Source organism: Equus asinus, chromosome 30 (assembly GCF_041296235.1).
Source record: "Equus asinus isolate D_3611 breed Donkey chromosome 30, EquAss-T2T_v2, whole genome shotgun sequence".
In the NCBI taxonomy this organism is placed as follows: Eukaryota; Metazoa; Chordata; class Mammalia; order Perissodactyla; family Equidae; genus Equus; species Equus asinus.
In genome coordinates, this window is record NC_091819.1 from 21860063 (window position 1) to 21883267 (window position 23205).

The window sequence follows — 23205 nt, forward strand, 5'->3', positions numbered from 1 at the left end:
AATTTGTCTGTTTCATCTAGGTTATATAATTTGTTGGCATACAATTGTTCGGAGTGTTTTCTTATAATATTTTTAATTTCTGTAAGGCAATAGTAATGTCCATACTTTTGTTTCTGATATTATTTATTTGTATCTTTTTAATTTTTTTCTTAGTCAATCTGGCTAAAAGTTTGTCAATTTTGTTGATCTTTTCCAACAGCCAACCTTTGGTCTTAATGGTTCTGTCTTTTGTTTTTCTACCCTCTATTTTGTTTGTCTCTTCTCTAATCATTATTATTTCTTTCCTTTTTCTGGCTATGGGTTCGGTTTGCTCTTCTTTTTCTAGTTCCTGATGACATAAAATTAGATTATTGATTTTAGATTTTTCTTCTTTTTTAACGTGGATGTTTATAGCCATAATTTTTCCTTTTTGCACTACTTTCACTGCATCCCATAAGCTTTGATATGTTGTGCTTTCATTTTCATTCATCTCAGTTCTCAAGCTTTTTCTCCTGTGACCTATTGGTTGTTTAAGAGTGTACTGTTTAATTTTTATGTATTTGCAAATTTTCCAATTTTTCTTCTGTTACTGATTTCTAGTTTCATTTTCTTGTGGTTGAGAAGGTACTTTGTATGATTTCAGTATTTTAAAATTTATTAAGAGTTGTTTTATGGATGCTCCTCACGCTGGGTGATTTCAATAGTACTGTCTTCAAATTTGCTGATTATTTTTTGGGTCTTCTCAAATTTACTGTTGAATTTTTCATTTCAGCTATTGTATTTTCAGCTTCATAATTTCTATTTGGTTCCTTTTCATAATTTCTATCTCTTTATTTATATTCTCTTCTTGTTCTCATATCATTTTCCTCATTTCCTTTAGTTCTTTGGCCATGATTTCCTTCACCTCTTTGAGCATATTTAAGACAGTTAGTTTAAAGAATTTTATCTATTATGTCCAATGTTTCCTCAGAGATGGCTTCTGTCAGTTTATTTTGTTCCTTTGAATGGACTTTGTTTTCATGTCTCTTTGTGTGCCTTGTTTTTTTGTTGAAAATTGGGCATTTTTAAAAACAGCCACCCTTCTTAGTCTTTACAGACCTGCTCTGTGCTGTAGTAGTGCACACAGACCTGTGCTGTGTGAAGTAGTTCTTCACTGATTATCTGGGACTTCTCTGAGCCTAAGGATCAGCCTGAGATGAAAGTTTAAGGTCTTCTCAGGTCTTTTCTGTGCATGTATCTTGACTGGGCCTGTGTGTGACTTTCACAATACACAGCTGCATTTGAATGTCTTAATTTCCCAAAGTTTCCTACCCTAGCTTCTCCCTAGGCCATATATTGTCTGTTGTATGTCTCCATCCATGATCTCTTGACTTAGGTTTCTGTGGGTCCCACAGCTTTCACCAGAAGTGCCTGCCACTTTTCTTGCCTGAGATCCAAGTTGAGTGGAACAGACACCAGTTCTTTAGGCAGCCCCCAGACAAGAATGTTGCAAATAGGTCTGCCTGAGTGCTAATTCTGACCTGAAGCTTAAAACTATATCCTACTCCCCTTCACCTCTATATCCAACCCTGGCACCAGACACGCCACATCCCAGCTCATACATTGTGTTCCTGGATGAAGCACAGTGGAATTTTTTCCCCAGGGCTATCATTTGTAATAGAACTTTTTAAAATAATGATTTTTATAAGTCCATTTTTACTGTTTCTTGCAAATTGCTACCTGTATAGAGAATCTTTCTTTGAAATGAAAGACCTCTCCAAAAATTATTTGGTAATAAAAATGCAAAAATAAATAAATAATTGTACCATAGTTAATGTCTTTAAAAACCACACTGGATTTTTCTTAGATTCCAGGAAGAAAAGGAAAAGTAGATATTTGTGTTTTAAATCCAAAGTGCATCACTCCTAGTGAACTATATGGACAACTGGATCCTAATACTATGGAATGGACTGATGGATTATTATCAGCAACAATTCGAAATTATGTATGCTTTGACACTGCAAGGTACTCAAAGAAAGATAGTGTTGTTGGACTAAAGTCAAGAATCTCAGGTTTATCTAATGTAAGTTTAATATGGTTAAAGAGGGTTGTACCATTCCATTTTCTCCACATCCTCACAAACACCTATTATTATTTGCATTTTCCTAATGGCTAATGATTTTGAGCATCTTTTCTTGTGGTTATTGGTCATTCATATATCTTCTTTGGAGAAATGTCTATTCAGATCCTTTACTCTTTTTTTAATTGAGTTATTTATCTTATAATTATTGAGTTTTAAGGGTTTTTAAATATATTCTGGACAAAAGTCTCATATCAAATATATGATTTGCAAATATTTTCTCCCATTCTTTAGTTTGTCTTTTCACTTTCTTGATGGTATCCTTTGAAACACAAAAGTTTTTAACTTTGATGAAGTCTAATCTAATTTTTCTTGTGTCACTTGTTCTTTTAGTATTCTCTCTTAAGAGAGCTTTGTATAACTCAAGGTCACAAAGGCTTTCTCCTGTGTTTTATTTTAAGAGTTTTATAGTTTCTGCTTTTATATTTAGGTCTTTGGTCTATTTTGAGTTAATTTTTGTGTATGGTGTAAGGAAGGAATCCCATTTTATTCTTTTTCATGTGGATATCCAATTGTTCAGCACTATTTGTTGAAAAGACTGTTCCTTCCCCCATTGAATTGTCTTGTCACTCTTGTCAAAAATCAACTAATCATAAATGTAAGAATTCATTTCTAGACTCTCAGTTCAGTTGTCTATGCTTATGCAGATACCTCACTTGATCACTGGAGCTTTGTAATAAGTTTTTAAATAGAGAAAGTGAGGTGTTTTTTAAGACCTTAACAAACTGATTCTAAAATTCGTATGGAAGAATCAAGGTCCATGACATTCCTGAATTTAAAAAAAGGGGGAAGAATTTGGGTGGTGAAGCCTACCAAATGTAAGTTATTGTAAAATTAGAGTAAGACAGTGTGGTATTGATGTCAAAAAAGATGGCAGTTCTAAACTACTATGTGCCTATGACATAATGTGCAAGTGTATAGAGAAAAAGTTGACAGAATTTCAAAGAGAAATTGACAAATCCATATCTAGTGAGAAATTTTATTACATCTTTCTCAGCAACTGATAGAGAAGGAATGTGGTAAAGTGGCTGTGATGAAATTCTTTCTACTAATGACCACCAGTTAGAAATGGAAATAGGAAAAATTCTGCTAACAGTGGCAAAAACCGATAAAAATACATTGAAATAAATGTAAAAAAAAAAAAAAAAAAGAACTTGTCCTATGAGGGGTAGGGGAGAAAGGCAAGAAAACTTACACAATTGACAAAACTTGAATAAATGGAAGATACTCTGTATTCCTGTATGGAAAGACTTCCATCCTAAAAATGCCAATCCCTACCAAATTAATGTTTGTATACAATGTTTTTCTGAACAAAATCCAATTTTTTTCCATTGGGTGAAATTATTTTAAAGTTAATTCAGAAGTATAAATGTTCCAAGAGTTCAAAGAAAATCTTGGCAGAAAACCATAATACTTTAGAGTTCTAGAATGTTCTAAATTAATTTTAGAACAAATCCATATATAATCAAAGTAGTAAGGTACAATACAACATGGTGACTATAGTTAATAATACTGTACTGTATATTTTAAAGTTTCTAAGAGAGTAGATCTTAAAAGTTCTCATCACAAGAAAAAAATTTGTAACTATGTGTAGTGATGATGTTAACTAGACTTATTGAGGTGATCATTTCACAATGTATAAAAAATTGAATCATTATTTTGTATACCTGGAACTAATGTTACATGTCAATTATATTTCAAGAAAAAAAAGCACTCAAAACCTGGAAAAAAAACCACTGTAAGTTACTAACACAGAAGTGGAACCAAATAGAGTCCAGAAACATATTCAAACATTTCTAGGAATTTAATATACAACTAAAGTGATATTTCTAATCAACAGGAAAAGCTTTCTTTATTAAATCCACTGTTTATATAATTTGCTATTTTCCTATGTGTGAACAGAAAGACGCTTATCTCACTTCCTACAGATAAATAAAATTCCAGATGAATTAACAATCTAAATGTAAAAATAAAATTATAAAAATATAATAATATTTAGGGACATATCTTCAGAGTTAGGGAGTCCGTAACTAAGATGGGGAACCCCAAAATCATAAATAAAAAGATAAAAAGATTTGACTATAAATATAAATAAGAAAATATTTTTTAAATAATTGCAACAAACATTAAAGCAAACCAGTCTGGAATAAAATATTTACAACATGTATTATAGGCAATGAGTTAATATCCCTAATATAAAAAAAGAGCTTCAAACATGAATAAGAAATGACTAAACAGCTAAATAAGGAAATGAGGAAAGGCTATGAAAAGAAAATTGACAGAAAAAAGTTGCCAGTAGACGTATGAAAAGATGCTCAGCCTAAGTATTAGTCAAAAAAATAAAAATTATTTCAAAACTTAAGAATGTCAATAGCTAAAACGTTCAGTGTTAAGAAAGATATGGAGAAAGAGACATTTTTACATTTTGTTGTGGAAGGATTACTGCCACAAACTTTCAGAAAGAAATCCAGTAGAATTCATTAAAGATTAAAATGCAAATAATGTTTGACCCACAATCCCGTAGTTTTAAAAAATCTATCTAGAGAAAGAAATGCAGTAGAGCATGGGGCTGGCCCCGTGGCCAAGTGGTTAAGTTCGCACACTCCGCTGCAGGTGGCCCAGTGTTTCGTTGGTTTGAATCCTGGGCACGGAATGGGACTGCTCATGAAACCACTCTGAGGCAGCATCCCACATGCCACAACTAGAAGGACCCACAACGAAGAATATACAACTATGTACCAGGGGGCTTTGGAGAGAAAAAAAATTAAAATAAAATAATAAAAGCAAAGAAATGCAGTAGAGCATAATGATTTATGTACAGGGATGGAAATTGTAGACTTTTGTAATAAGAAGAATAATTGGAAATAGCCTTGGACTTTTCTGTCTTCCTGATGGGAGGCTGATTGCTGTTCGTTGCCTTGCTGGGCCTGATTGAAACGTGGTGCTCAGACCCATGTGTGGTCTCTCTCTTCAGAGCCCACACTGTGCCCCCAGCACAGCCCTAGTGTTTGCTCTCCTTCCCCCCATTCCTGCTGGTAAAGGAAACCAATGCCAGTCAGCTGATGATATATTATGCAGCCCTGTCAGGGAGATAAATAATTAAGGCCCCCAGATAATAACGAGTTAACTATATGCATAGATCAGAATTTCTGAGATTCATGTGACAACAACCTGGATTAGAATCACCTGGGGAGCCTATTAAAAATGGAAATTCCTGGCTCCATCCCTAAACCTATTCAATCAGAATCTCCACAGATGAGGTGTTAGAATCTGCAATTTAACAAACCCTGCAGGTAATTCTTGTGTACCCTCAAATTTTAAAACTGTATCATGAAGGAAGGTCCAGGAAAAACTATACACCAAAATGTCAACACTGGTTTTTTGTAGATGGTGGAAATTCAGAGACCTTTCGCTTTCTTCTTGTGCTCTGCTGTATTATTTGAATATTATACAACAAGTATGTGCTATCTTTATGGGGAAAAAACTAAAATAGAAGGATTTTGTAAAAGAAAATGACTTGTTTCACAACTCAGTTACGTTATACTGTGCTGGTTGTGTGTTGATGTTTTCAGCTATGGAACCTTCTGCCTTTCATGCTTTTATCACTCAAGAAAGCATATTGACATTTGCTCCATTTGAGTTGGAAAGTGTGATCAAATAAAAATTTAAACATTACTGATTACATATTTTAGGTTTTCAAATTTGACTCCTCTGATACAGCCGATATTGATGATAATTTTGAGGAGATGGAAAAAGATATTAAAAATCCAGAAATTCAGAGTAAGTATTATTATTAAATTCAATAAAGATGTTAATTAACATAGAAGACAAACTGAGTCAATATGAGCTTCATTTGTATCTTTAAAACATTTTTAATTAGTGATATTTTGTTCTTGTACTATTTTTTCCTCACATGTTTATGTAAAATTTATATAGTATTATCACATGTTCTATTACGGTATATACAAATGTAATTATGTTATATAAATATGAGGGCTTACATAGCCCTTTTAGTTTATAAATGACCATTAATATCTCAGAAGAACCAAGTAGATGTCAAAGGTAGGAATAATATTGTGTGAGAAGCAGCAGTGGCAACCTACAATGGTATTGCCTCTGAAGTGGGACTCCAGACAATCCATGCATTCCCAGGCCAGATCATACAACCCAAGCATATTCATCTGTAACGAACTGCACACCCATTATATGCCACTTTACTATGTGCCAGGGGGACAGCGAGTGTATATAACGAGGTCCCTGCCCCAAAGGAGCTGGCAGTCTACTTCAGGAGCCCCGACCATTGCCTCCACTACTCCAGATTCAACCTCATATCAGCACATGCACCAGTAGTACATTTATGTTACAGACTTTGAAAGAGACTTCTGCAGTTGCTTCTACTTTCTTAGAATTCCTGAATTTTTGTGTGTCACTTTTTGGTATTCAGTTTGGGAGAGTACAGTTATTGGGCATAACAAGTTTCCTTAATAATAGAGTTTTAAGATAATCCCCAAGGGAGGTATTTCAGCCCATCAGAGCTCATCTTAGCAGTAGTGGCTATCTGGATCCTAGCTCTACTCACCTGTTTTTCTGAGATATCTTAATGTCCTTCAGGTGGTTGACTATTTTCTATCTCCACAGGGACCCATTCATACCCTCCCCGCGATCCTGACCAATAGATTTTCTAAAACTGTGGAGCCAGGTGGTGGTGTGTAGAGTGTGGAAAAAGAAGCAAATGAATTTGTTCATAGTGTGGAATACTGTAAAAGCTGTCTATTTCATTCCTTCTTCAAAGGGCATCTATTTTCCTTTCCTATTTACTGGAATCAGCATATCCAAAAACTATTCCTAGGTAGAAGGGGGAAATTCACAAACAATATTATTCTTGAAAAAATAAATTCATGGATCTTTTATCCAAATTTTAAGGGCTAATTATATAACTTAGCAATTTAAAAATATCAAAGCAACGTTTCAAGCATATTAAGTATATGGTCTGAATATTTATTTGTATTTAATAGATATTAGAGAATGCATATAAACACATTGACTCTAGTGTTTTCTAGGATATAATTTTTATCTTAATTAGAAATTATTTTCTAAATAAAATAGAAAATTTTCAAGATTACAATGAAAGAAGACTGAGATTATTCTCTGTTACATTAAAAATATTTTTCTCTCCAGACTTTGATTGGCAGTGGATTATTTTGGATGGTCCAGTGGATACATTTTGGGTAGAAAATCTAAACTCTATGCTAGATGACACTAGAACGTTGTGCCTAGCAAACAGTGAGAGAATACCTTTAACTGATAACATAAGAGTGATTTTTGAAGTTGACAGTCTCTCTCAGGCCAGTCCTGCTACTGTCAGCCGATGTGCAATGGTCTATATGGTAAGTTTCCAAAAACAAATTTCTTAAAAAAAAGTATTATTTAGGATAATAACTAGTCATTAGCTACAGCGTTTTTTACATTTGTTTTATTGTTACTTCTGGATCCAGCAGGGTAATCCCAGTAGTTAAGAAGTTTTATGTCCCCTAAAGCCTCCTGACCCAGAAGTGAACATGAACGTAATTATTACTGGTATTAATACTACTCAGTAGTTGGAATGTCAGGGTTTTCTACAACTGTGACAACTTAGGCTGCTGGTATGAATTATTTTTCCAAAAGAGGGAAGATTGCCCTGAAGCCTTTTCACACCTGCTCTATAACTCTTAGGACGTGTGAAACACATGACCAAGACAGTGGTAAGGAAGTAGAAGACACAACAAAGAATAAATTTTTTCTGTACATGAAATTAATTATTAGTCATGATTAGCCCTGTGTTCTAATATACTTAACTCAATGTAATAAATAAAGCTAAGTATAGTGCTGACTTTCTGGGTAAGCAGTTCCCCTCACCACATACACATAGCCTCACACACCTCCCTACACATAATCCTCCAAGTGCTTGTTGTCTTATAAGACCATGGTTAAAAATCACAAATCATTTCAGAGAAGGGTTTTGATTGCTTGCCCTTTAATGAGTGACAATTCTAAATTGTATTTGGCAGGGTCAGTGGTAAAGTAAAGAAATAGTAAGAAATTAGGTGAACATTGTATTTTTATTTATTTACATAAAATTATTTTATGTTTTTTATTGGCAGGATCCTGTTGATCTGGGATGGGAACCTTATGTTAAGTCGTGGCTTTTGAAAACTTCAAAAATTATTGGTCAATCAGGAGTGGATTGTCTTGAATTCATGATTAAAAATAGTGTCACAAATGGACTACAGTTTATAAAGAAGCATCAGAAATTTCAGCCATTTCCTGTACAGGACATAACAATCATCGTAACTCTCTGTAGAATTCTTGATGCTTTCTTTGAATTCATGGATAAAAAGATAGACCTTGAACAACGTGAGTCCCCCCCCCACCATGTTATATTAATGATGCTACATCTTAGCTAGTCAATGCCAATTATTTATTTTCTATTGGATTTTAGAGAGATCAAAATGTTCAGAAAACAGTATAGCATAATAGCTGAAAGCATGGCCTCTGGAGTCAAAATGCCTGTATTTAAACTCTGGTACTATCTGGTTCCTGAGGACGTAGCAACTTAACATAGACTCCCAAGTCTCTCTCCAAAACTCAGTTTTGGATCCATCAGACTAGTAGAAATTGTGAGAAATACCTGGTGTGACAAGATGGTTAAGGTCCCAGTTGGGGGAAACAGAAACCCTGAGCAGAAGAAAGCTGGATACCATGAATCAGAGATAAAGAAGGGGAGAATATTTACTTTTGCCGTTTCCCCTTCTTCTCATGGCTCTGAATGAGCCATTGTCCTTCGCTTTGCCAGTTAGCACATCACAGCACAGCAGAGGCAGCAACAAAACATGTTGGCAGTGAAGCCTGACTAGGTTAGGAAGCAGGTAAAAATGTATTTCCTCCTACTGACAGCTCCCTTTACATCACAGAGGCTGAATGATTAAGAGAGAGAGCCCATACTTGAAAATAAGCAGTGACAGAGTAGATACAGATTGTTGAACACAACTTCTCCCTTCAAGACTGTCCACTCTCTCCCAAGATGCACATTTCTAAATTCAGCAGAAGTGCAAGCCAGGGAAATAGGAGTACTGGAAACAAAGCAAGAAGTAGTTAAAAGATAGAAATGGAGGTTAGGACTCAAAAAAATTAATGGTTAAAATAAAGAACATAATAAATGGGTTGAATGCTGGCTTGGTTAGCTGAATAGCAAATCAATGAGAGCCAGAATAGTCAAAGAACTCTCTAATAATACATCGGGAAGTGCTAAAGAGATTAAATATTACGTATATTTAAATATATTTATATAATATATACATATATACATGAGTGTATGTATATAGTTGAAAGATGAATAAAAGTTGAAAGGTTAGCATCCGTGTAACAGAATTGCCAGAAATTTTAAAAATAAACAAAAAAAGAAATATTTCAAGAATAATTACCAAGGAGTTCATAGAATTAGAGAAAACATAAGACCTAAGATTGAAAAGGATTCCTGAATATTAAACAGGATAGAAAAGTAAAAACCCACACCTAGAAATATTGTATTGATATATTGTCCCACAGCTCTTAGATGCTTTGTTCTTTTTGGTTTGTGAGTTTTTCTTTCTCTTTTTTAAAATTCTTTGTCTCTTTGTGTTTAAGTTTAGATAATTTTTGTTGATTTAAATTCCAGTTCACTGATTCTTTCCTCTGCTGCATGTAGTCTACTGTATAAGCCCTTTGAAAGAATTCTCATTTCTATTATTGTGGTTTTTATTTCTAGCATTTCCATTTGACTCCTTTTTTATAGTTTTCCTTTCTCTGCTGAAATTCTCTCTCTTCATTAATAATTTCTGCCTTTTTCATTAGATCCTTTAATGTGTGATCATAGCTATTTTAAATTTCCAACATCTCGGCCATCTCTGCATCTGTTCTATTGACTGATTTATCTCTTGGCAAACAGGACTCTTATTTTTTTGTTTATTTGTGTGTCTCATAATTTTTGATTGAATGTCAGATATTGTGCGTAAGGGAACAGTAGAGACAGATATATCATATTTATACCTGGAAATAGGCACACCTTCTCTTCTGGCAGATTGTTGAGTTAATGATGGTGAGGGTTGAGTCAGTATTGACCAAGATTTAGCTTTTATTGTTATCGTATTTACCTCAGTGCACCGGACTTCAAATTCTCTGTGCTCCTGTATTTTCCCTAGCAATAGATCACTGTTGTTACTTGGTGCAACACTCACGGTAGGAGCAGGGAAGATTTCCAGATTCTCCTGCTTCAGCCTCATTCTAAAGCAGGCTTTGTGCATCTGAGCCTCAGGCATGGGGTTTCTCAGCAAAGAAACAATTTATTGTGATTTAAGAATATCTAAGATTAAAAGAAGATTCTAAGAAATTCCAAAGAGAAAAATCCAACATAATAATAACAGATTAACACAAGATTTCTCAATAGCAATACCGATTCAACAAGAAAATGAAGTAGTGGAGTGACGTCAGCATCATGGCAGAGTGAACTTGCCCAGGACTCTCTCCCCTACAACATACAACAAAAAGGGGCATCCACACTCCAACAGAGGACATCCTACAACACAAAAAACGTCAGAGAGACACACAGCCACATGACAAAGGGTGGAGAGGCTGGAGCCCCTCCTCAGAGGATCTGGAATTGGGTAAGAGAGAGCTCCCTCCCCTAAAGACTGCAATCTGCAGCCATGAGAGGCTCCATGAGGGAAGGAACGGGGGGAGGGGATACTCATTTGCGGGATCACCAAGGACTCCCTAGGGCCCTTGCAGCCTAGAGGGAAGTCTTGTAACAAGGCAAAAGCTTTCACAGGGGGTGACCTCATCAAGCCAACACCCCAGGAGAGCAGATAGCAAGAGCAGAGCAGGTAAGCCTGGAGAGCACCCAGGAGAGACTGACCCTCCTGCCACCTTCCCAGTGTGGCTCCACTGCCTGGGATCACGGCTGAAGGTGGAGGGCTCAGAATATGTGGCTCCCAACCCACACCCAGTGTCCGATAGGTGGTAACTGCAACCAAATAATATCAGAAGGCATAAAACCTGACCTACCTCCTCTAACAATGTCAGACAATACATCAAATCTCCAGACCAGTGAGAAAATGACAGGCACTCAGAATTCAGTCCTGAATCTAAATGACAATGAATTCAAAATAGCTATCATCAAAAAACTCAAAGAGGTAAAAGAGATTGTAGAGAAACAATTCAACAAGTTCATGAGCTAATTCACAAAAAAGATTGAAACTATAAAGAAAAATCAATCAGAAATATTAGAGATGAGAGACACAATGGAAGAGATAAAACAAAATACGGATTCCCTGAACACTCAAGTGGACATCATAGAGGAGCTTATCAGCATAATCGAAGATAGACATGTTGAAATGCTCCAGACAGAGGAGGAGAGAGAACTAAGGCCAAAAAGAAATGAAGAAAGTCTCTGAGAAATATCCAACTCAATGAGGAATTGCAACATAAGAATTATAGATATTCAAGAAGGAACAGAGAAGGAGAATGGAGCAGAAAGTGTGTTCAAAGAAATAATGGCAGAGAACTTCCCAAACCTAGGGAAAGAGAGGGAAATCTGCGTGGAAGAGGTTTCCAGATCTCCTAGATTTGTCAATGTAAAAAGACCTACTGCAAGGCATATAGTAGTAAAACTGGCAAGAATGAATGACAAAGAAAGAATACTAAGGGCAGCAAGGCAGGAGAAAATAAGCTACAAAGTAACCCCTATCAGGCTTTCCCCAGATTTCTCTGCAGAAACCTTACAAGCGAGGAGAGAATGGAATGACTTATTGAAATCTTTAAAAGATAAAAAATCTTCAGCCAAGAATACCCTATCCAGCAAAAATGTCCTTCAGATATGAGGGAGAAATAAAAACTTTCCCAGACAAACAAAAGCTAAGGGACTTCATAGCCACGAGACCCCCCCCTCCCCCCCCCCCCCGCTTCCCACACACACACACACACACACACGAAATCCTCAAGAAGGCTCTCATACCTGGAAAAAAGGGAGAAATATGTCACAACACACAGAGTAAGGAGATAAATAGGTAAACAGAATCAGAATAGGATAGCAAATACTTAAGTATAGCATTAAGCTAAAGGGAAGGAAAACTCCAAAAACAAAGATAATCCTGTCATTTTAACCACACACTCACAACACAAGATGTAATAAGATATGAGAAAAACAACTTAAAAGGGGAGGAGGAAAGGGACTGAATTGGTTTAGACTAAGGAAATAAGATGCCGTCAGAAAATGGACTATCTTATACATGGGATTCTGAATACAAACCTCAGAATAACCACTAAACAAAAAAGCAGAACAGAGACACAAAGAATAAATAAGGAGAAAACAAAGAAACACATCATAAAAAAACTACATAATTCAATGGGTAGATCAAAACACACAGGACAAGAAACAAAGGAAATGCAGGAAAACTGGAAAATGAGTGATAAAATGACAGCATTAAGCCCTCATACATCAATAATCACCCTAGATGTAAATAGATTGAATTCTCCAATAAAAAGACACAGAGTGACAAGATGGAACAAGACCCAACAATATGCTGCCTCCGGGAAACACACCTCAGGTCCAGTGACAAACACAGGCTCAGAGTGAAGGGGTGGAAGACGATACTCCAAGCTAATGCAAACAAAAGAAAGCAGGTGTTGCAACGCTTCAAGTAGACTTTAAGATGAGACAAGTAAAGAGAGACAAAGAGGGGCAGTATATAATAATCAAAGGGACACTCCATCAAGAAGAAAAAACACTTATAAATATCTATGCAACCAACACAGGCACACCAAAGTTCATAAAGCAACTATTAAAAAACCTAAAAGAAGATATTAATAATAACACAATAATAGTAGGGGACATCAACACTCCACTCACGTCAATGGATAGATCATACAGACAGAAAATCAACAAGGAAACAGTGGAATTAAATGAAAAGTTAAACCAGCTGGACTTAATAGACATATATAGAACACTCCAGCCAAAAGCAGCAGAATACACATTCTTCTCAAGTGCACATGGAACATTCTCAAGGATAGACCATATGTTGGGCAAGCCTCAACAAATTTAAGAAAATTGAAATAATAACAAGCATCTTTTCGGATCACAATGCTATAAAGCTAGAAATTAATTACAAGGAAAAAAGCTGAGAAAGGGACAAAGATGTGGAGACTAAACAACATGCTATTGAACAAGCAATGGATCATTGAAGAAATCAAAGGAGAAATCAAAAAATATCTGGAGACAAATGAAAATGATAACATACCATACCAACTCGTATGGGATGCAGCATAAGCCATATTAAGAGGGAAATTCATCGCGATACAGGCACACCTTAAGAAAGAAGAAAAATTCCAAATAAGCAAACTCAAATTACACCTAACTGAATTTAAAAAAGAACAAACAAAGCCCTAACTCAGGAGAAGGAGAGAAATAGTAAAAGTCAGAGCAGAAATAAATGCTATTGAAACAAAAAAGGCAGTAGAAAGGATCAGTGAAACAAAGAGCTGGTTCTTTGAGAAGATAAATGAAATTGACAAACCCCTAGCCAGATTTGCAAAGCAAAAAAGGGAGAAAGCTCAAATAAACAAAATCAGAAATGAAAGAGGAGAAATAACAACAGACTCCACAGAAATACAATGGATTATAAGAGAATACTATGAAAAACTATATGCCAATAAAATGGATAATCTAGAAGAAATGGATAAATTCTTAGACTCTTACAACCTCCAGCACTGAATCAAGAAGAAACAGACAATATGAGTAGACCAATCACAAGGAAAGAGATTGAAACAGTAATCAAAATCATCCCAAAGAATGAAACCTCAGGACCAGATGGCTTCCCTGGGGAATTCTACCAAACTTTCAGGGGGGATTTAATACCTATCCTGCTCAAGCTATTCCAAAAAATTAGGGAAGATGGAACACTTCCTAACACATTCTATGAGGCTGACATCACTCTGATCAAAGCCTGTCAAGGACAACACAAAAAAGGAAAACTACAGGCCAATATCGCTGATGAACATAGATGCAAAAATCCTCAACAAAATTTTGGCGACCTGAATTCAGCAATACATCAAAAGGATCATATGTTATGATCAAGTGGGATTCATACCAGGGACATAGGGATGGTTCAACATCCGCAAATCAATCAACGTGATATCCCACATCAACAAATTGAGGAATAAATACCACATGATCATCTCAATAGATGCAGAGGAAGCATTTGACAAGATCCAACAGCCATTCATGATAAAAACTCTTAACATAATTGGGATAGAAGTAAATTACTTCAACATAATAAAGGCCATATATGACAAACTCACAGCCAACATCATACTCAGTGGGCAAAAACTGAACACCGTCTGCCTGAGAACAGGAACAAGACAAGGATGCCCACTATCACCACTCTTATTCGGCATAGTACTGGAGGGTTTGGCCAGAGCAATTAGGCCAGAGAAGGGAATAAAAGGAATCCAAATAGGGAGTGACAAAGAGAAACACTCTCTGTTGGCAAATGACATGATCTTATATATAGAAAACCCCAAAGAATCCGTCAGGAAACTAATAGAAATAATTAACAACTACAGTAAAGTTGCAGGGTACAAAATCAACTTACAAAAATAAGTTGCTTTTCTATATTACAATAAAGAACTTACAGAAAGAGAACTCAAGAATAAAATTCCATTTACATTCACAACTAAAAGAATAAAGTACCTAGGAATAAATTCAACCAAGGAGGTGAAGGACTTATACAATGAAAACTATAAGACATTACTGAAAGAAATTTATAATGACATATGGAAAGAGATTCTATGCACATGGATTGGAAGAATAAACATAGTTAAAATGTCCATACTACCCAAAGCAATCTACAGACTCAGTGCAATCCCAGTCAGAATCCCAATGACATTCTTTATGGAAAAAGAGCAAAGAATCCTAAAATTCATCTGGGACAACCAAAGGCCCCGAATTGCTAAGGCAATCCTGAGAAAAAAGAACAAAGCTGGAAGTATCACAATCCCTGACTTCAAAATGTACTACAAAGCCATAGTGATCAAAATGGCATGGTACTGGTATAAAAACAGGCACACAGATCAATGGAACACAACTGAAAGCCCAGAAATAAAACCACACATCTACAGACAGCTAATCTTTGAGAAAGATGCCAATAACATACAATGGAGAAAAGATACTCTCTTCAATAAATGGTGTTGGGAACACTGGACAGCCACATGCACAAGAATGTGACCATTATCTCACACCACACACAAAAATAAACTCAAGATGGATCAAAGACTTGAAGATAAGTCCTGAAACCATAAAACTCCTGGAAGATAATATTGGTAGTACACTCTTTGCCATCGAACTAAAAAGGATCTTTTCAAATACCATGTCTTCTCAGACAAGGGAAACAAAAGAAAAAAATAAACAAGTGGGAGCTCATCAGACTAAGGAGCTTCTGCAAAGCAAAAGAAACTAGAATCAAAACAAAGAGACAACCCACCAATTGGGAGAAAATATTTGCAAATAATATATCTGACAAGGGGTTAATCTCCATATTATATAAGGAGCTCACACAACTGAACAATAAAAAAACAAACAGCCTGATCAAAAGATGGGCAGAGGATATGAGCAGACATTTTTCCAAAGAAGGTATACGGATGGCCAATAAACACATGAAAAGATGTTCAACATCACTAATCATCAGGGAAATGCAAATCAAAACTACACTAAGATCCCACCTTACGCCTGTTAAAATGGCTGTAATCACTGAAACTAAACAAATGTTGGAGAGGGTATGGAGAGAAGGGAACCCTCATACACTGCTGGTAGGAATGCAAACTGGTGCAGCCTCTATGGAAAACAGTATGGAGATTCCTCAAAAAACTAAAAATAGAACTACCATCTGACCCAGGTATCTCACTACTTGGTATCTACCTAAACAATATGAAATCAACAATCGTAAGTAACACATCTACCTTTATGTTCGTTGCAGCACTATTCACAATAGCCAAGACATGGTAACAATCCAAGTGCCCATTGACTGATGATTGGATAAAGAAGATGTGGTATATATACACAATGGAATACTACTCAGCCGTAAAAATAGACAAATTCATCCCATTTGTGACAACATAGAAGCACCTGGAGGGAATTACACTAAGCAAAATAAGCCAGACTGAGAAAGACAAACACTAGATGATTTCACTGATATGCGGAATATAAACAAACACATGGACAAAGAAAACAGTTCAGTGGTTACCAGGGACAGAGGGGTGGGGGGTGGGCACAGGGGGTGAAGGGGAGCACTTATGTGGTGATGGTCAAGAAATAATATACAACTGATATCTCACATTGATGTAAACTGTTGTGAAATCAATTAAAATAAAAAAAAGAAAATGAAGTAGTGTCTTCAAAGTGTTTTATATGTGGCTAACATATCACATAAATGGGGGAGGTAAATGAAACATATTCTCACATATATGAAGCCTGAAAATGTTTACACAAAAGATACTTTTGGAGGAAGCATTTCAGTACTGCAAAAAATAAATCAAGGAGGATTATGTGAGATATGGAAGTTGTGTGATTAAATAATTTAGTAAAACTTAAAACCATCAAAGTAAGCAAAGAACACTTCTCAAAAGTATATGCATAAAAATCCAGAACAGGGGCTGGCCCCGTGGCCGAGTGGTTGGGTTTGCACGCTCCACTGCAGGCGGCCCAGTGTTTCACTGGCTCGAATCCTGGGCACGGACATGGCACTGCTCATCAAACCATGCTGAGGCAGCGTCCCACATGCCACAACTAGAAGGACCCACAACAAAGAATATACAGCTATCTACTGGGGGGCTTTGGGGAGAAAAAGGGAAAAAAAATAAAATCTTTAAAAAAAAAAAAATCCAGAACAAAATTTTGGACAAAATTTTTGACAATTCCAACATAAAATGGAGATGGAGGGAAGAAAGGAGGTCATAGTTCAAAGAAAGCTGAGTGAGAATTATTACTTGCATTGTTTGAGGAAAAATAAGTTTAAAAAGTGATGGGTTAAAAATAAACATAAGTAGGGATCTGAATATATTGGAGGTAAGTCTCAGAATGATAATAGCATGCATAGCTTTCTAACATGCAATGAGTATTTGATCTTTACAATAAAAGGTAGAATTTGAACAACAACCAAAAGACCAGAAAATCAATTCAATTTCAACAATAATTACAATAAATATAAATGAGTTAAACACCTCCATTTAAAAGATAGAAACTGATTTGATTTTTTTCTCTACAAGCATCATCATCAAAGCAAAGGGAAACAAATGGAGTAGCCACTTTGGTAAACAGTTTGGCAGTTCCTGTAATGTTAAATATAGTTACCATGTGACCCAGCAATTCCACCCCTAAAAGATATACCCAAGAGAAATGAAAACATGTGCATGCAAAATGTTGGACACAAATGATTATAGCACCGTTATTTGTAATAGCCGAAAGATGGAGAAACAACCTAAATGTCTGTTAACTGATAAATGGATAAACAAAATATGGTATATCCATATAATGGTATATTATTGGGCCATAAAAATGAATGAAGTGCTGGTTCATGCACAACATGGATGAATCTTCAAAACATTATGCTAAGTGAAAGAAGCCAGTCACAAAAGATTACATATTGTATGACTCCATTTACATGAAATGTCCAGAAGAAGCAAATCTATATAAATAGAAAGATTTTTGCTTGCTAGGGGTTGGGGGAAGAAGGAAATGGGAATTACTGCTAATGGTTATGGAATTTCTTCTTGCAGTGATGAAAATGTTCTAAAATTAGATAGTGGTGATGTCTGCACAACTATGAATATAATAAAAACTACTGAGTTGTGCACTTTAAAAAGATGAATTCTATAATACATGACTTATATCTCAATAAAGTTGTTATTTAATAAAATGGACATGGAATGGCTGAAATAAGGGGGTAGAAAAAAGATGCACAATGTAAAACATGAACCAAAAGAAAGCCAAGTTGTCAACTTAAATATCAGCCAAAATTTTATTTTAGCTTGACAATCATTTTAAGCAATAAAAAGAGATTATGATGGATTAAGAATATATTGGAGATATATATTCTAGATTAAGAGAGAGAGAGAAATATATAAAGAAACAGACAGAAGAACTACAGTGTTAAATAAGCAAATCAAGGATCATAGATATTTTAGCAGCTCCTCCCAGAAGGCCTCCTGGGTAGCATACAAAGAAATTCTGCAGGAAGTACTGCAGCTGGAGGTCAGTGAAAGATCAAGACCAGGACTTGGTAATTAGAGGGGCCAAGCTCCAGAAAGTTTAAATGACCAACCATACACTTAGGGTGGAGGCATCTGAGCAAATAATACCCCAAATATTGAACCCTCAGACTCCTCTCAACACTCCAATACACACATTACTAATAAGTTCAATGGTGGCTCTCTGTAGACCAGAGCTGACAGTAGGGGAGACCATTACTGAACCAGGCTTGCTGATAGTGATGGAGATGTGGGACCCTGAAACAACAAACATCCAATGATGGCCCTTAACCTCTAGAAACCAGCAGAATGTTGCCTAGTAGGGGGATGGGGGGCAGGGATGATTCTCAGAGAGTTATTAAGATGGTTAATAGACTATAGCATCCCTGGAGGCAAAATATATGGGCATCCAATTACGTACCATCAGCTTGGGTCATGAGAGAAGTCAAGGATGAATGACTAGGAGATTGAAAGTAGTTGCCTCAATAAAAAGTTGCCTCATGATCCCTTGTCCATTTCCAGACCTGAGCCAGCTTTCAGGCCCAGAGCTCACTGAATAAACAGGAAGCTGGGACCCTCTGCAACATCATGGAAAGCATTTACAGGAATAATTACACTGTTCCTTCTACAAAGGAAACTGCAGCCATTTACTTGGGTAACTTACACTAGGAAGAAGGGAATACTCAAACGTTTTCAGAACTGTTGGACACAGGGTCTGATTGATATTGATATCCAGAAACCTAACCATCTTCATGCTCCCCTTCCATTAGAGTGCAGGTGTATGAGAGCTCCATAATAAATAGAATGTAGAATCCTGACCAAGGTTCAGTTTACTGGAGTCCACTGGGATCCACCCCCACCCAGTTGTTATTTTCCTGATCCCCAAATATATAATTGAGTTTGACATACTTAGTACTTCCACCACATTTGATCCTTGGCCTGTGGGATGAGAGCTTTCATAACAGGTTGAAATTGTAAATTTTCTGTTTCTTGTAGTTTATCACAGTAAAACAAAAAAAATCCCATGCTACTAGGCCCTAATAGAGATGGAGTGATTAGTCATGGAATACTAAGTGACAGGGCACCCAGAAGCCTATCACAATCTGGGTTCTGTTAGACCTGCCAATGGAACATTCAGGGTCAAACATAAGCAGAACCAGAGGGCACTTCTCTTACAGAAAGTAATAGTCTAGAAAAGTTTTTAAAGACATGTATAGTTAAAATATGTTCGATGAACTTTAATAGATAAAGATAGAAATTTTACTGAATCTATGAATAATAGTCTTTTAAAGATACATAGGGCAATTACAAACATTAACCACATTTTAGGCCTCAAGAGATGCTTCAGAATATTTCAACAATATTATACAGGCCATGTTTTCTGACTCCAGTCCATTAATAGTAAATCAACAATAAGAATATACCTAAAAGGGGAAAAAAACATAAAGATTAGACATTAACAACGCCATCGTAAGTAATCCTTGGGTCAAAGAGGAGATCATGTTACAAGTTCTTTAAATGTTTAGGACTGAATTACTTCATTCAATAAATATTGATCACTTTCTATGTGCCAGGCACCATTCTAGGCACTATGGATATGGCAGGGAATAAAATAGACTGATAGAGAAAAAGTCACATTTCTGTTGCTTTTTGGAAGTAAAACCATCAGAGAAACAGGTTTGATATAAACAGGCCCAAAAGGAGAAAGCCAGTACCCTCTCATTTTCCAGTGAAGTCAGGCAACTTACATACTAATGAAGTTATAAAATAAAGATGAAATCACAAATAGTGGATTAATTATCATAATATTGTTGGTCAAAGAATCTCCTGTGTCAAATTTAGTGTAGATCTTTAAGTAACAGATACAATTTTCTACAGCATTTCAACAACTGTAGGTTCCTAAAACAAATAGAGTCTACAGTCCTTGGAAAGTTTAAAACAAAAATTTCTGCTATTATAGGAAATCACTTTGCCCATCTAAGCAGACAGAATTATCTAAAAACTCAACTTTTTATGATAAACAGAGTAAGAATAAACATAACAACTTTTATAGTAATGTGTATATACTTACTAATCTCTTTAGCTAACAAGATATAATGGTTGGCTGAGTGTCTTGAAGGCACTTGTATCGACAGTTTTTCTTATTTTTTAAAAGATTTCTCTTAAAACTTAATTAAGCTCTGTGTCCTTGAGTTTTATCTGCATTTTCTAGCCTGATTGATTCTTATTGCTACAAGAAGCTGTAACTCAAGTAAAGCAGAAGAACAAAGATAAAGCTGTGAAACTGTGAGCTCAGCCCATCGGCTATATAGCTGGATTTGTATTATATATATCATGTAGCAGGAACTTCTGTAGAAGAAGCATATTACAGTCCCACATTTTGTTTTTGAAAAAATAATATTTTCCAAATTATTTTATAAAGCCTTAGATTTATTTTGTATTTGTGTTTTTGAATCAGTTCTAAGAAGTAGAAACTGTCCTAATACTTTGAAACAGTAAACTTTCCCAATTAGCTGTTACTGTTAAAGGAACTTTGAAGAGATTAAGAGATCATTGATGCAGCTACCAAAAAGAAACAAAATATTGAACATGAATGTATTTAGAAGAACTTTGTTAAATAAAGATGAGAGCTAAAAATATTAACAAAAATACAAATCCTACTAGTTTGTCTGAAATAACTCTTAAAGAATTTTTAAATTTTTAAGAATTAGATTTTGAAATATTACATATTTAATATTTAAATATTATATATTTATGGAAAAGACCATCATGAAATGCATCAACATTTAATAGTTGTTATCTATGGGTAGTGGAATTATGGATGATTGCTATTTTCTTCTGTATACTTTTCTATATTTCTAAATATTCTACAAGAAGCCTCTATTATTTTAATATAGAGAAAACAATGTAAAAGAAAAAAATAAGCTAAAAGGAAGAATGAATAATCAGTCATTCACTTTTTGTGTTCCTCTGTGGAATGGATGACTTGGACAAAAAGGCAGGTGACGGGGTAGGAGGGAGACAGCTACCATCTGCCTCAAGTGTACCTGTTTGATATTTATTTTGATGAATTTTGTGTAGCAAAGCATACAGCTTTCTTTTTAAAGATTGGCATCTGAGGTAACATCTGTTGTCAGTCTTCTTCTTTTTTTCCTTTTCCCTTCTCCTTTTCCCCAAAGCCCCCCGTACCTAGTTGTTTATTCTAGTTGTGAGTGCCTCTGGTTGTACTGTGTGGGACGCTGCTTCAGCATGGCCTAACAAGCAGTGCCATGTTCGCGCCCAGGATCCAAACCTGCGAAACCCTGGGCTGCCAAAGGAGAGCACGAACTTAACCACTTGGCCACGAGGCGGCCCTCAGCTTTCTTTTTTAATGCTTCACTTTATTAGGACCCACTTATTGTTTAGTTTGTAATATACCCCATATTTTGAGGTAGTTACTTGAATGTTTTCATTTTGGAACAAGCAAACCTACAAAAAAGTTGCCAGAATAGAATGAAGAACAAAAGTATGCATATTTACACCTCAAATAAATAAGAATCGATTCAGACAATTGCAGGTACATTCTTCGTCCCTATTTTCTTAAAAAAGTAACTCCCACTTTGATCTGATAAGATAACTCTAAGATACTGTATGTGAAACAAAGATGTTTTCCTATGACAGTACATGAACTAAACAATGTTAACGGTTAAACTTCACTAGTTAACCAGCTAAATTTTAGGTCTGTTGTTAATTGTGGAAAAATACTCTTTCCTTTTTAAGGTGAAGATTTGAAAGATATATCAGTTGAGGAGACAAATTCTCCACAGTCAAAAGTTTCTGTCAAATTCAAGAATGTGGAAAAGAGGTAACTACATTCATTCAACAGACGTGTTTTAGTACACACAAGGTGCCAAACACTCAAATAGGCACAGGATTACCTGTCAATAAACAAATACTTTTATGACCTCATAATATCAAAATCCACTTAAATTTATTTCAGCCTAGATAGAGCCCTTGTATGTCTAATACAAGATCACCAGAATTTGATGCTAAGTTACATGAATATCATGAATTTATTTGTCCAGACTCTGTACATATTTGAGAAAGGAATAAAATTGACATGAATTTATTTCATGAATCTGCCATTGAAGAGCTAAGAAATGTTTAACCAGTAACTAAATATTTTTGAGCTTTGATTTTCTCATTTATAAAACTGGAATAATAATGTGATTGCTAAGCATCTAGAATAGTGCTTGGTGCATATTAAGTGTTCAATAAATTATAGCTATAGAAATCACTAGCTCTACAATTCCACTCCCATTTTGTAAGACAGGAAAGTTACTCATTATGAGTCCCATTTAACATTCTTTTAAATGATAGAACATTCTAAATATGGTTTTTACTCAACCTGTCTACTCTGCCATCAAATTCACTCACTTATCTGCATCTTGATTGTCAGCATCTTAGCCCAAACCTTTGTTATTTCTTGCCTGTACTGTTGCAATAGCCTACTGATTGGTTTCCCCAGTTCTTCCAATCCATTCTTAACATGACAACTATATATTATTTTTAATTTTTATTAAATAGAAAGTATCCATAAAAGAATACTTATAAAATATGTGTAAGATATAAATAACAATACACAAACATCCATATACACACCAATCAGTTATAGAAAAAACATTAATTTATCTTTGAAGTCCCCTGTATACCTATCTAGATCTTATGCCACCCTATCATCTGAGATAACTTTTGTGTTTATTAATATATTGCCAAACAATATACAGTTTATGTGCTGCATAACAATTTTTTGGTAA

General features: G+C 35.4%; 1 protein-coding gene across 1 annotated transcript in view; it reads left to right on the plus strand.

Moving 5' to 3' along the window:
- DNAH14 (dynein axonemal heavy chain 14) overlaps window positions 1–23205 on the plus strand; it is a 396896-nt gene that overhangs the window by 212383 nt on the left and 161308 nt on the right. The window contains exons 37-41 of the mRNA XM_070501636.1: window positions 1826–2041; window positions 5791–5878; window positions 7277–7485; window positions 8239–8491; window positions 22169–22253. Of these exons, the coding sequence (XP_070357737.1) occupies window positions 1826–2041; window positions 5791–5878; window positions 7277–7485; window positions 8239–8491; window positions 22169–22253 (851 nt within the window). The remainder of the gene's footprint in view (window positions 1–1825; window positions 2042–5790; window positions 5879–7276; window positions 7486–8238; window positions 8492–22168; window positions 22254–23205) is intronic.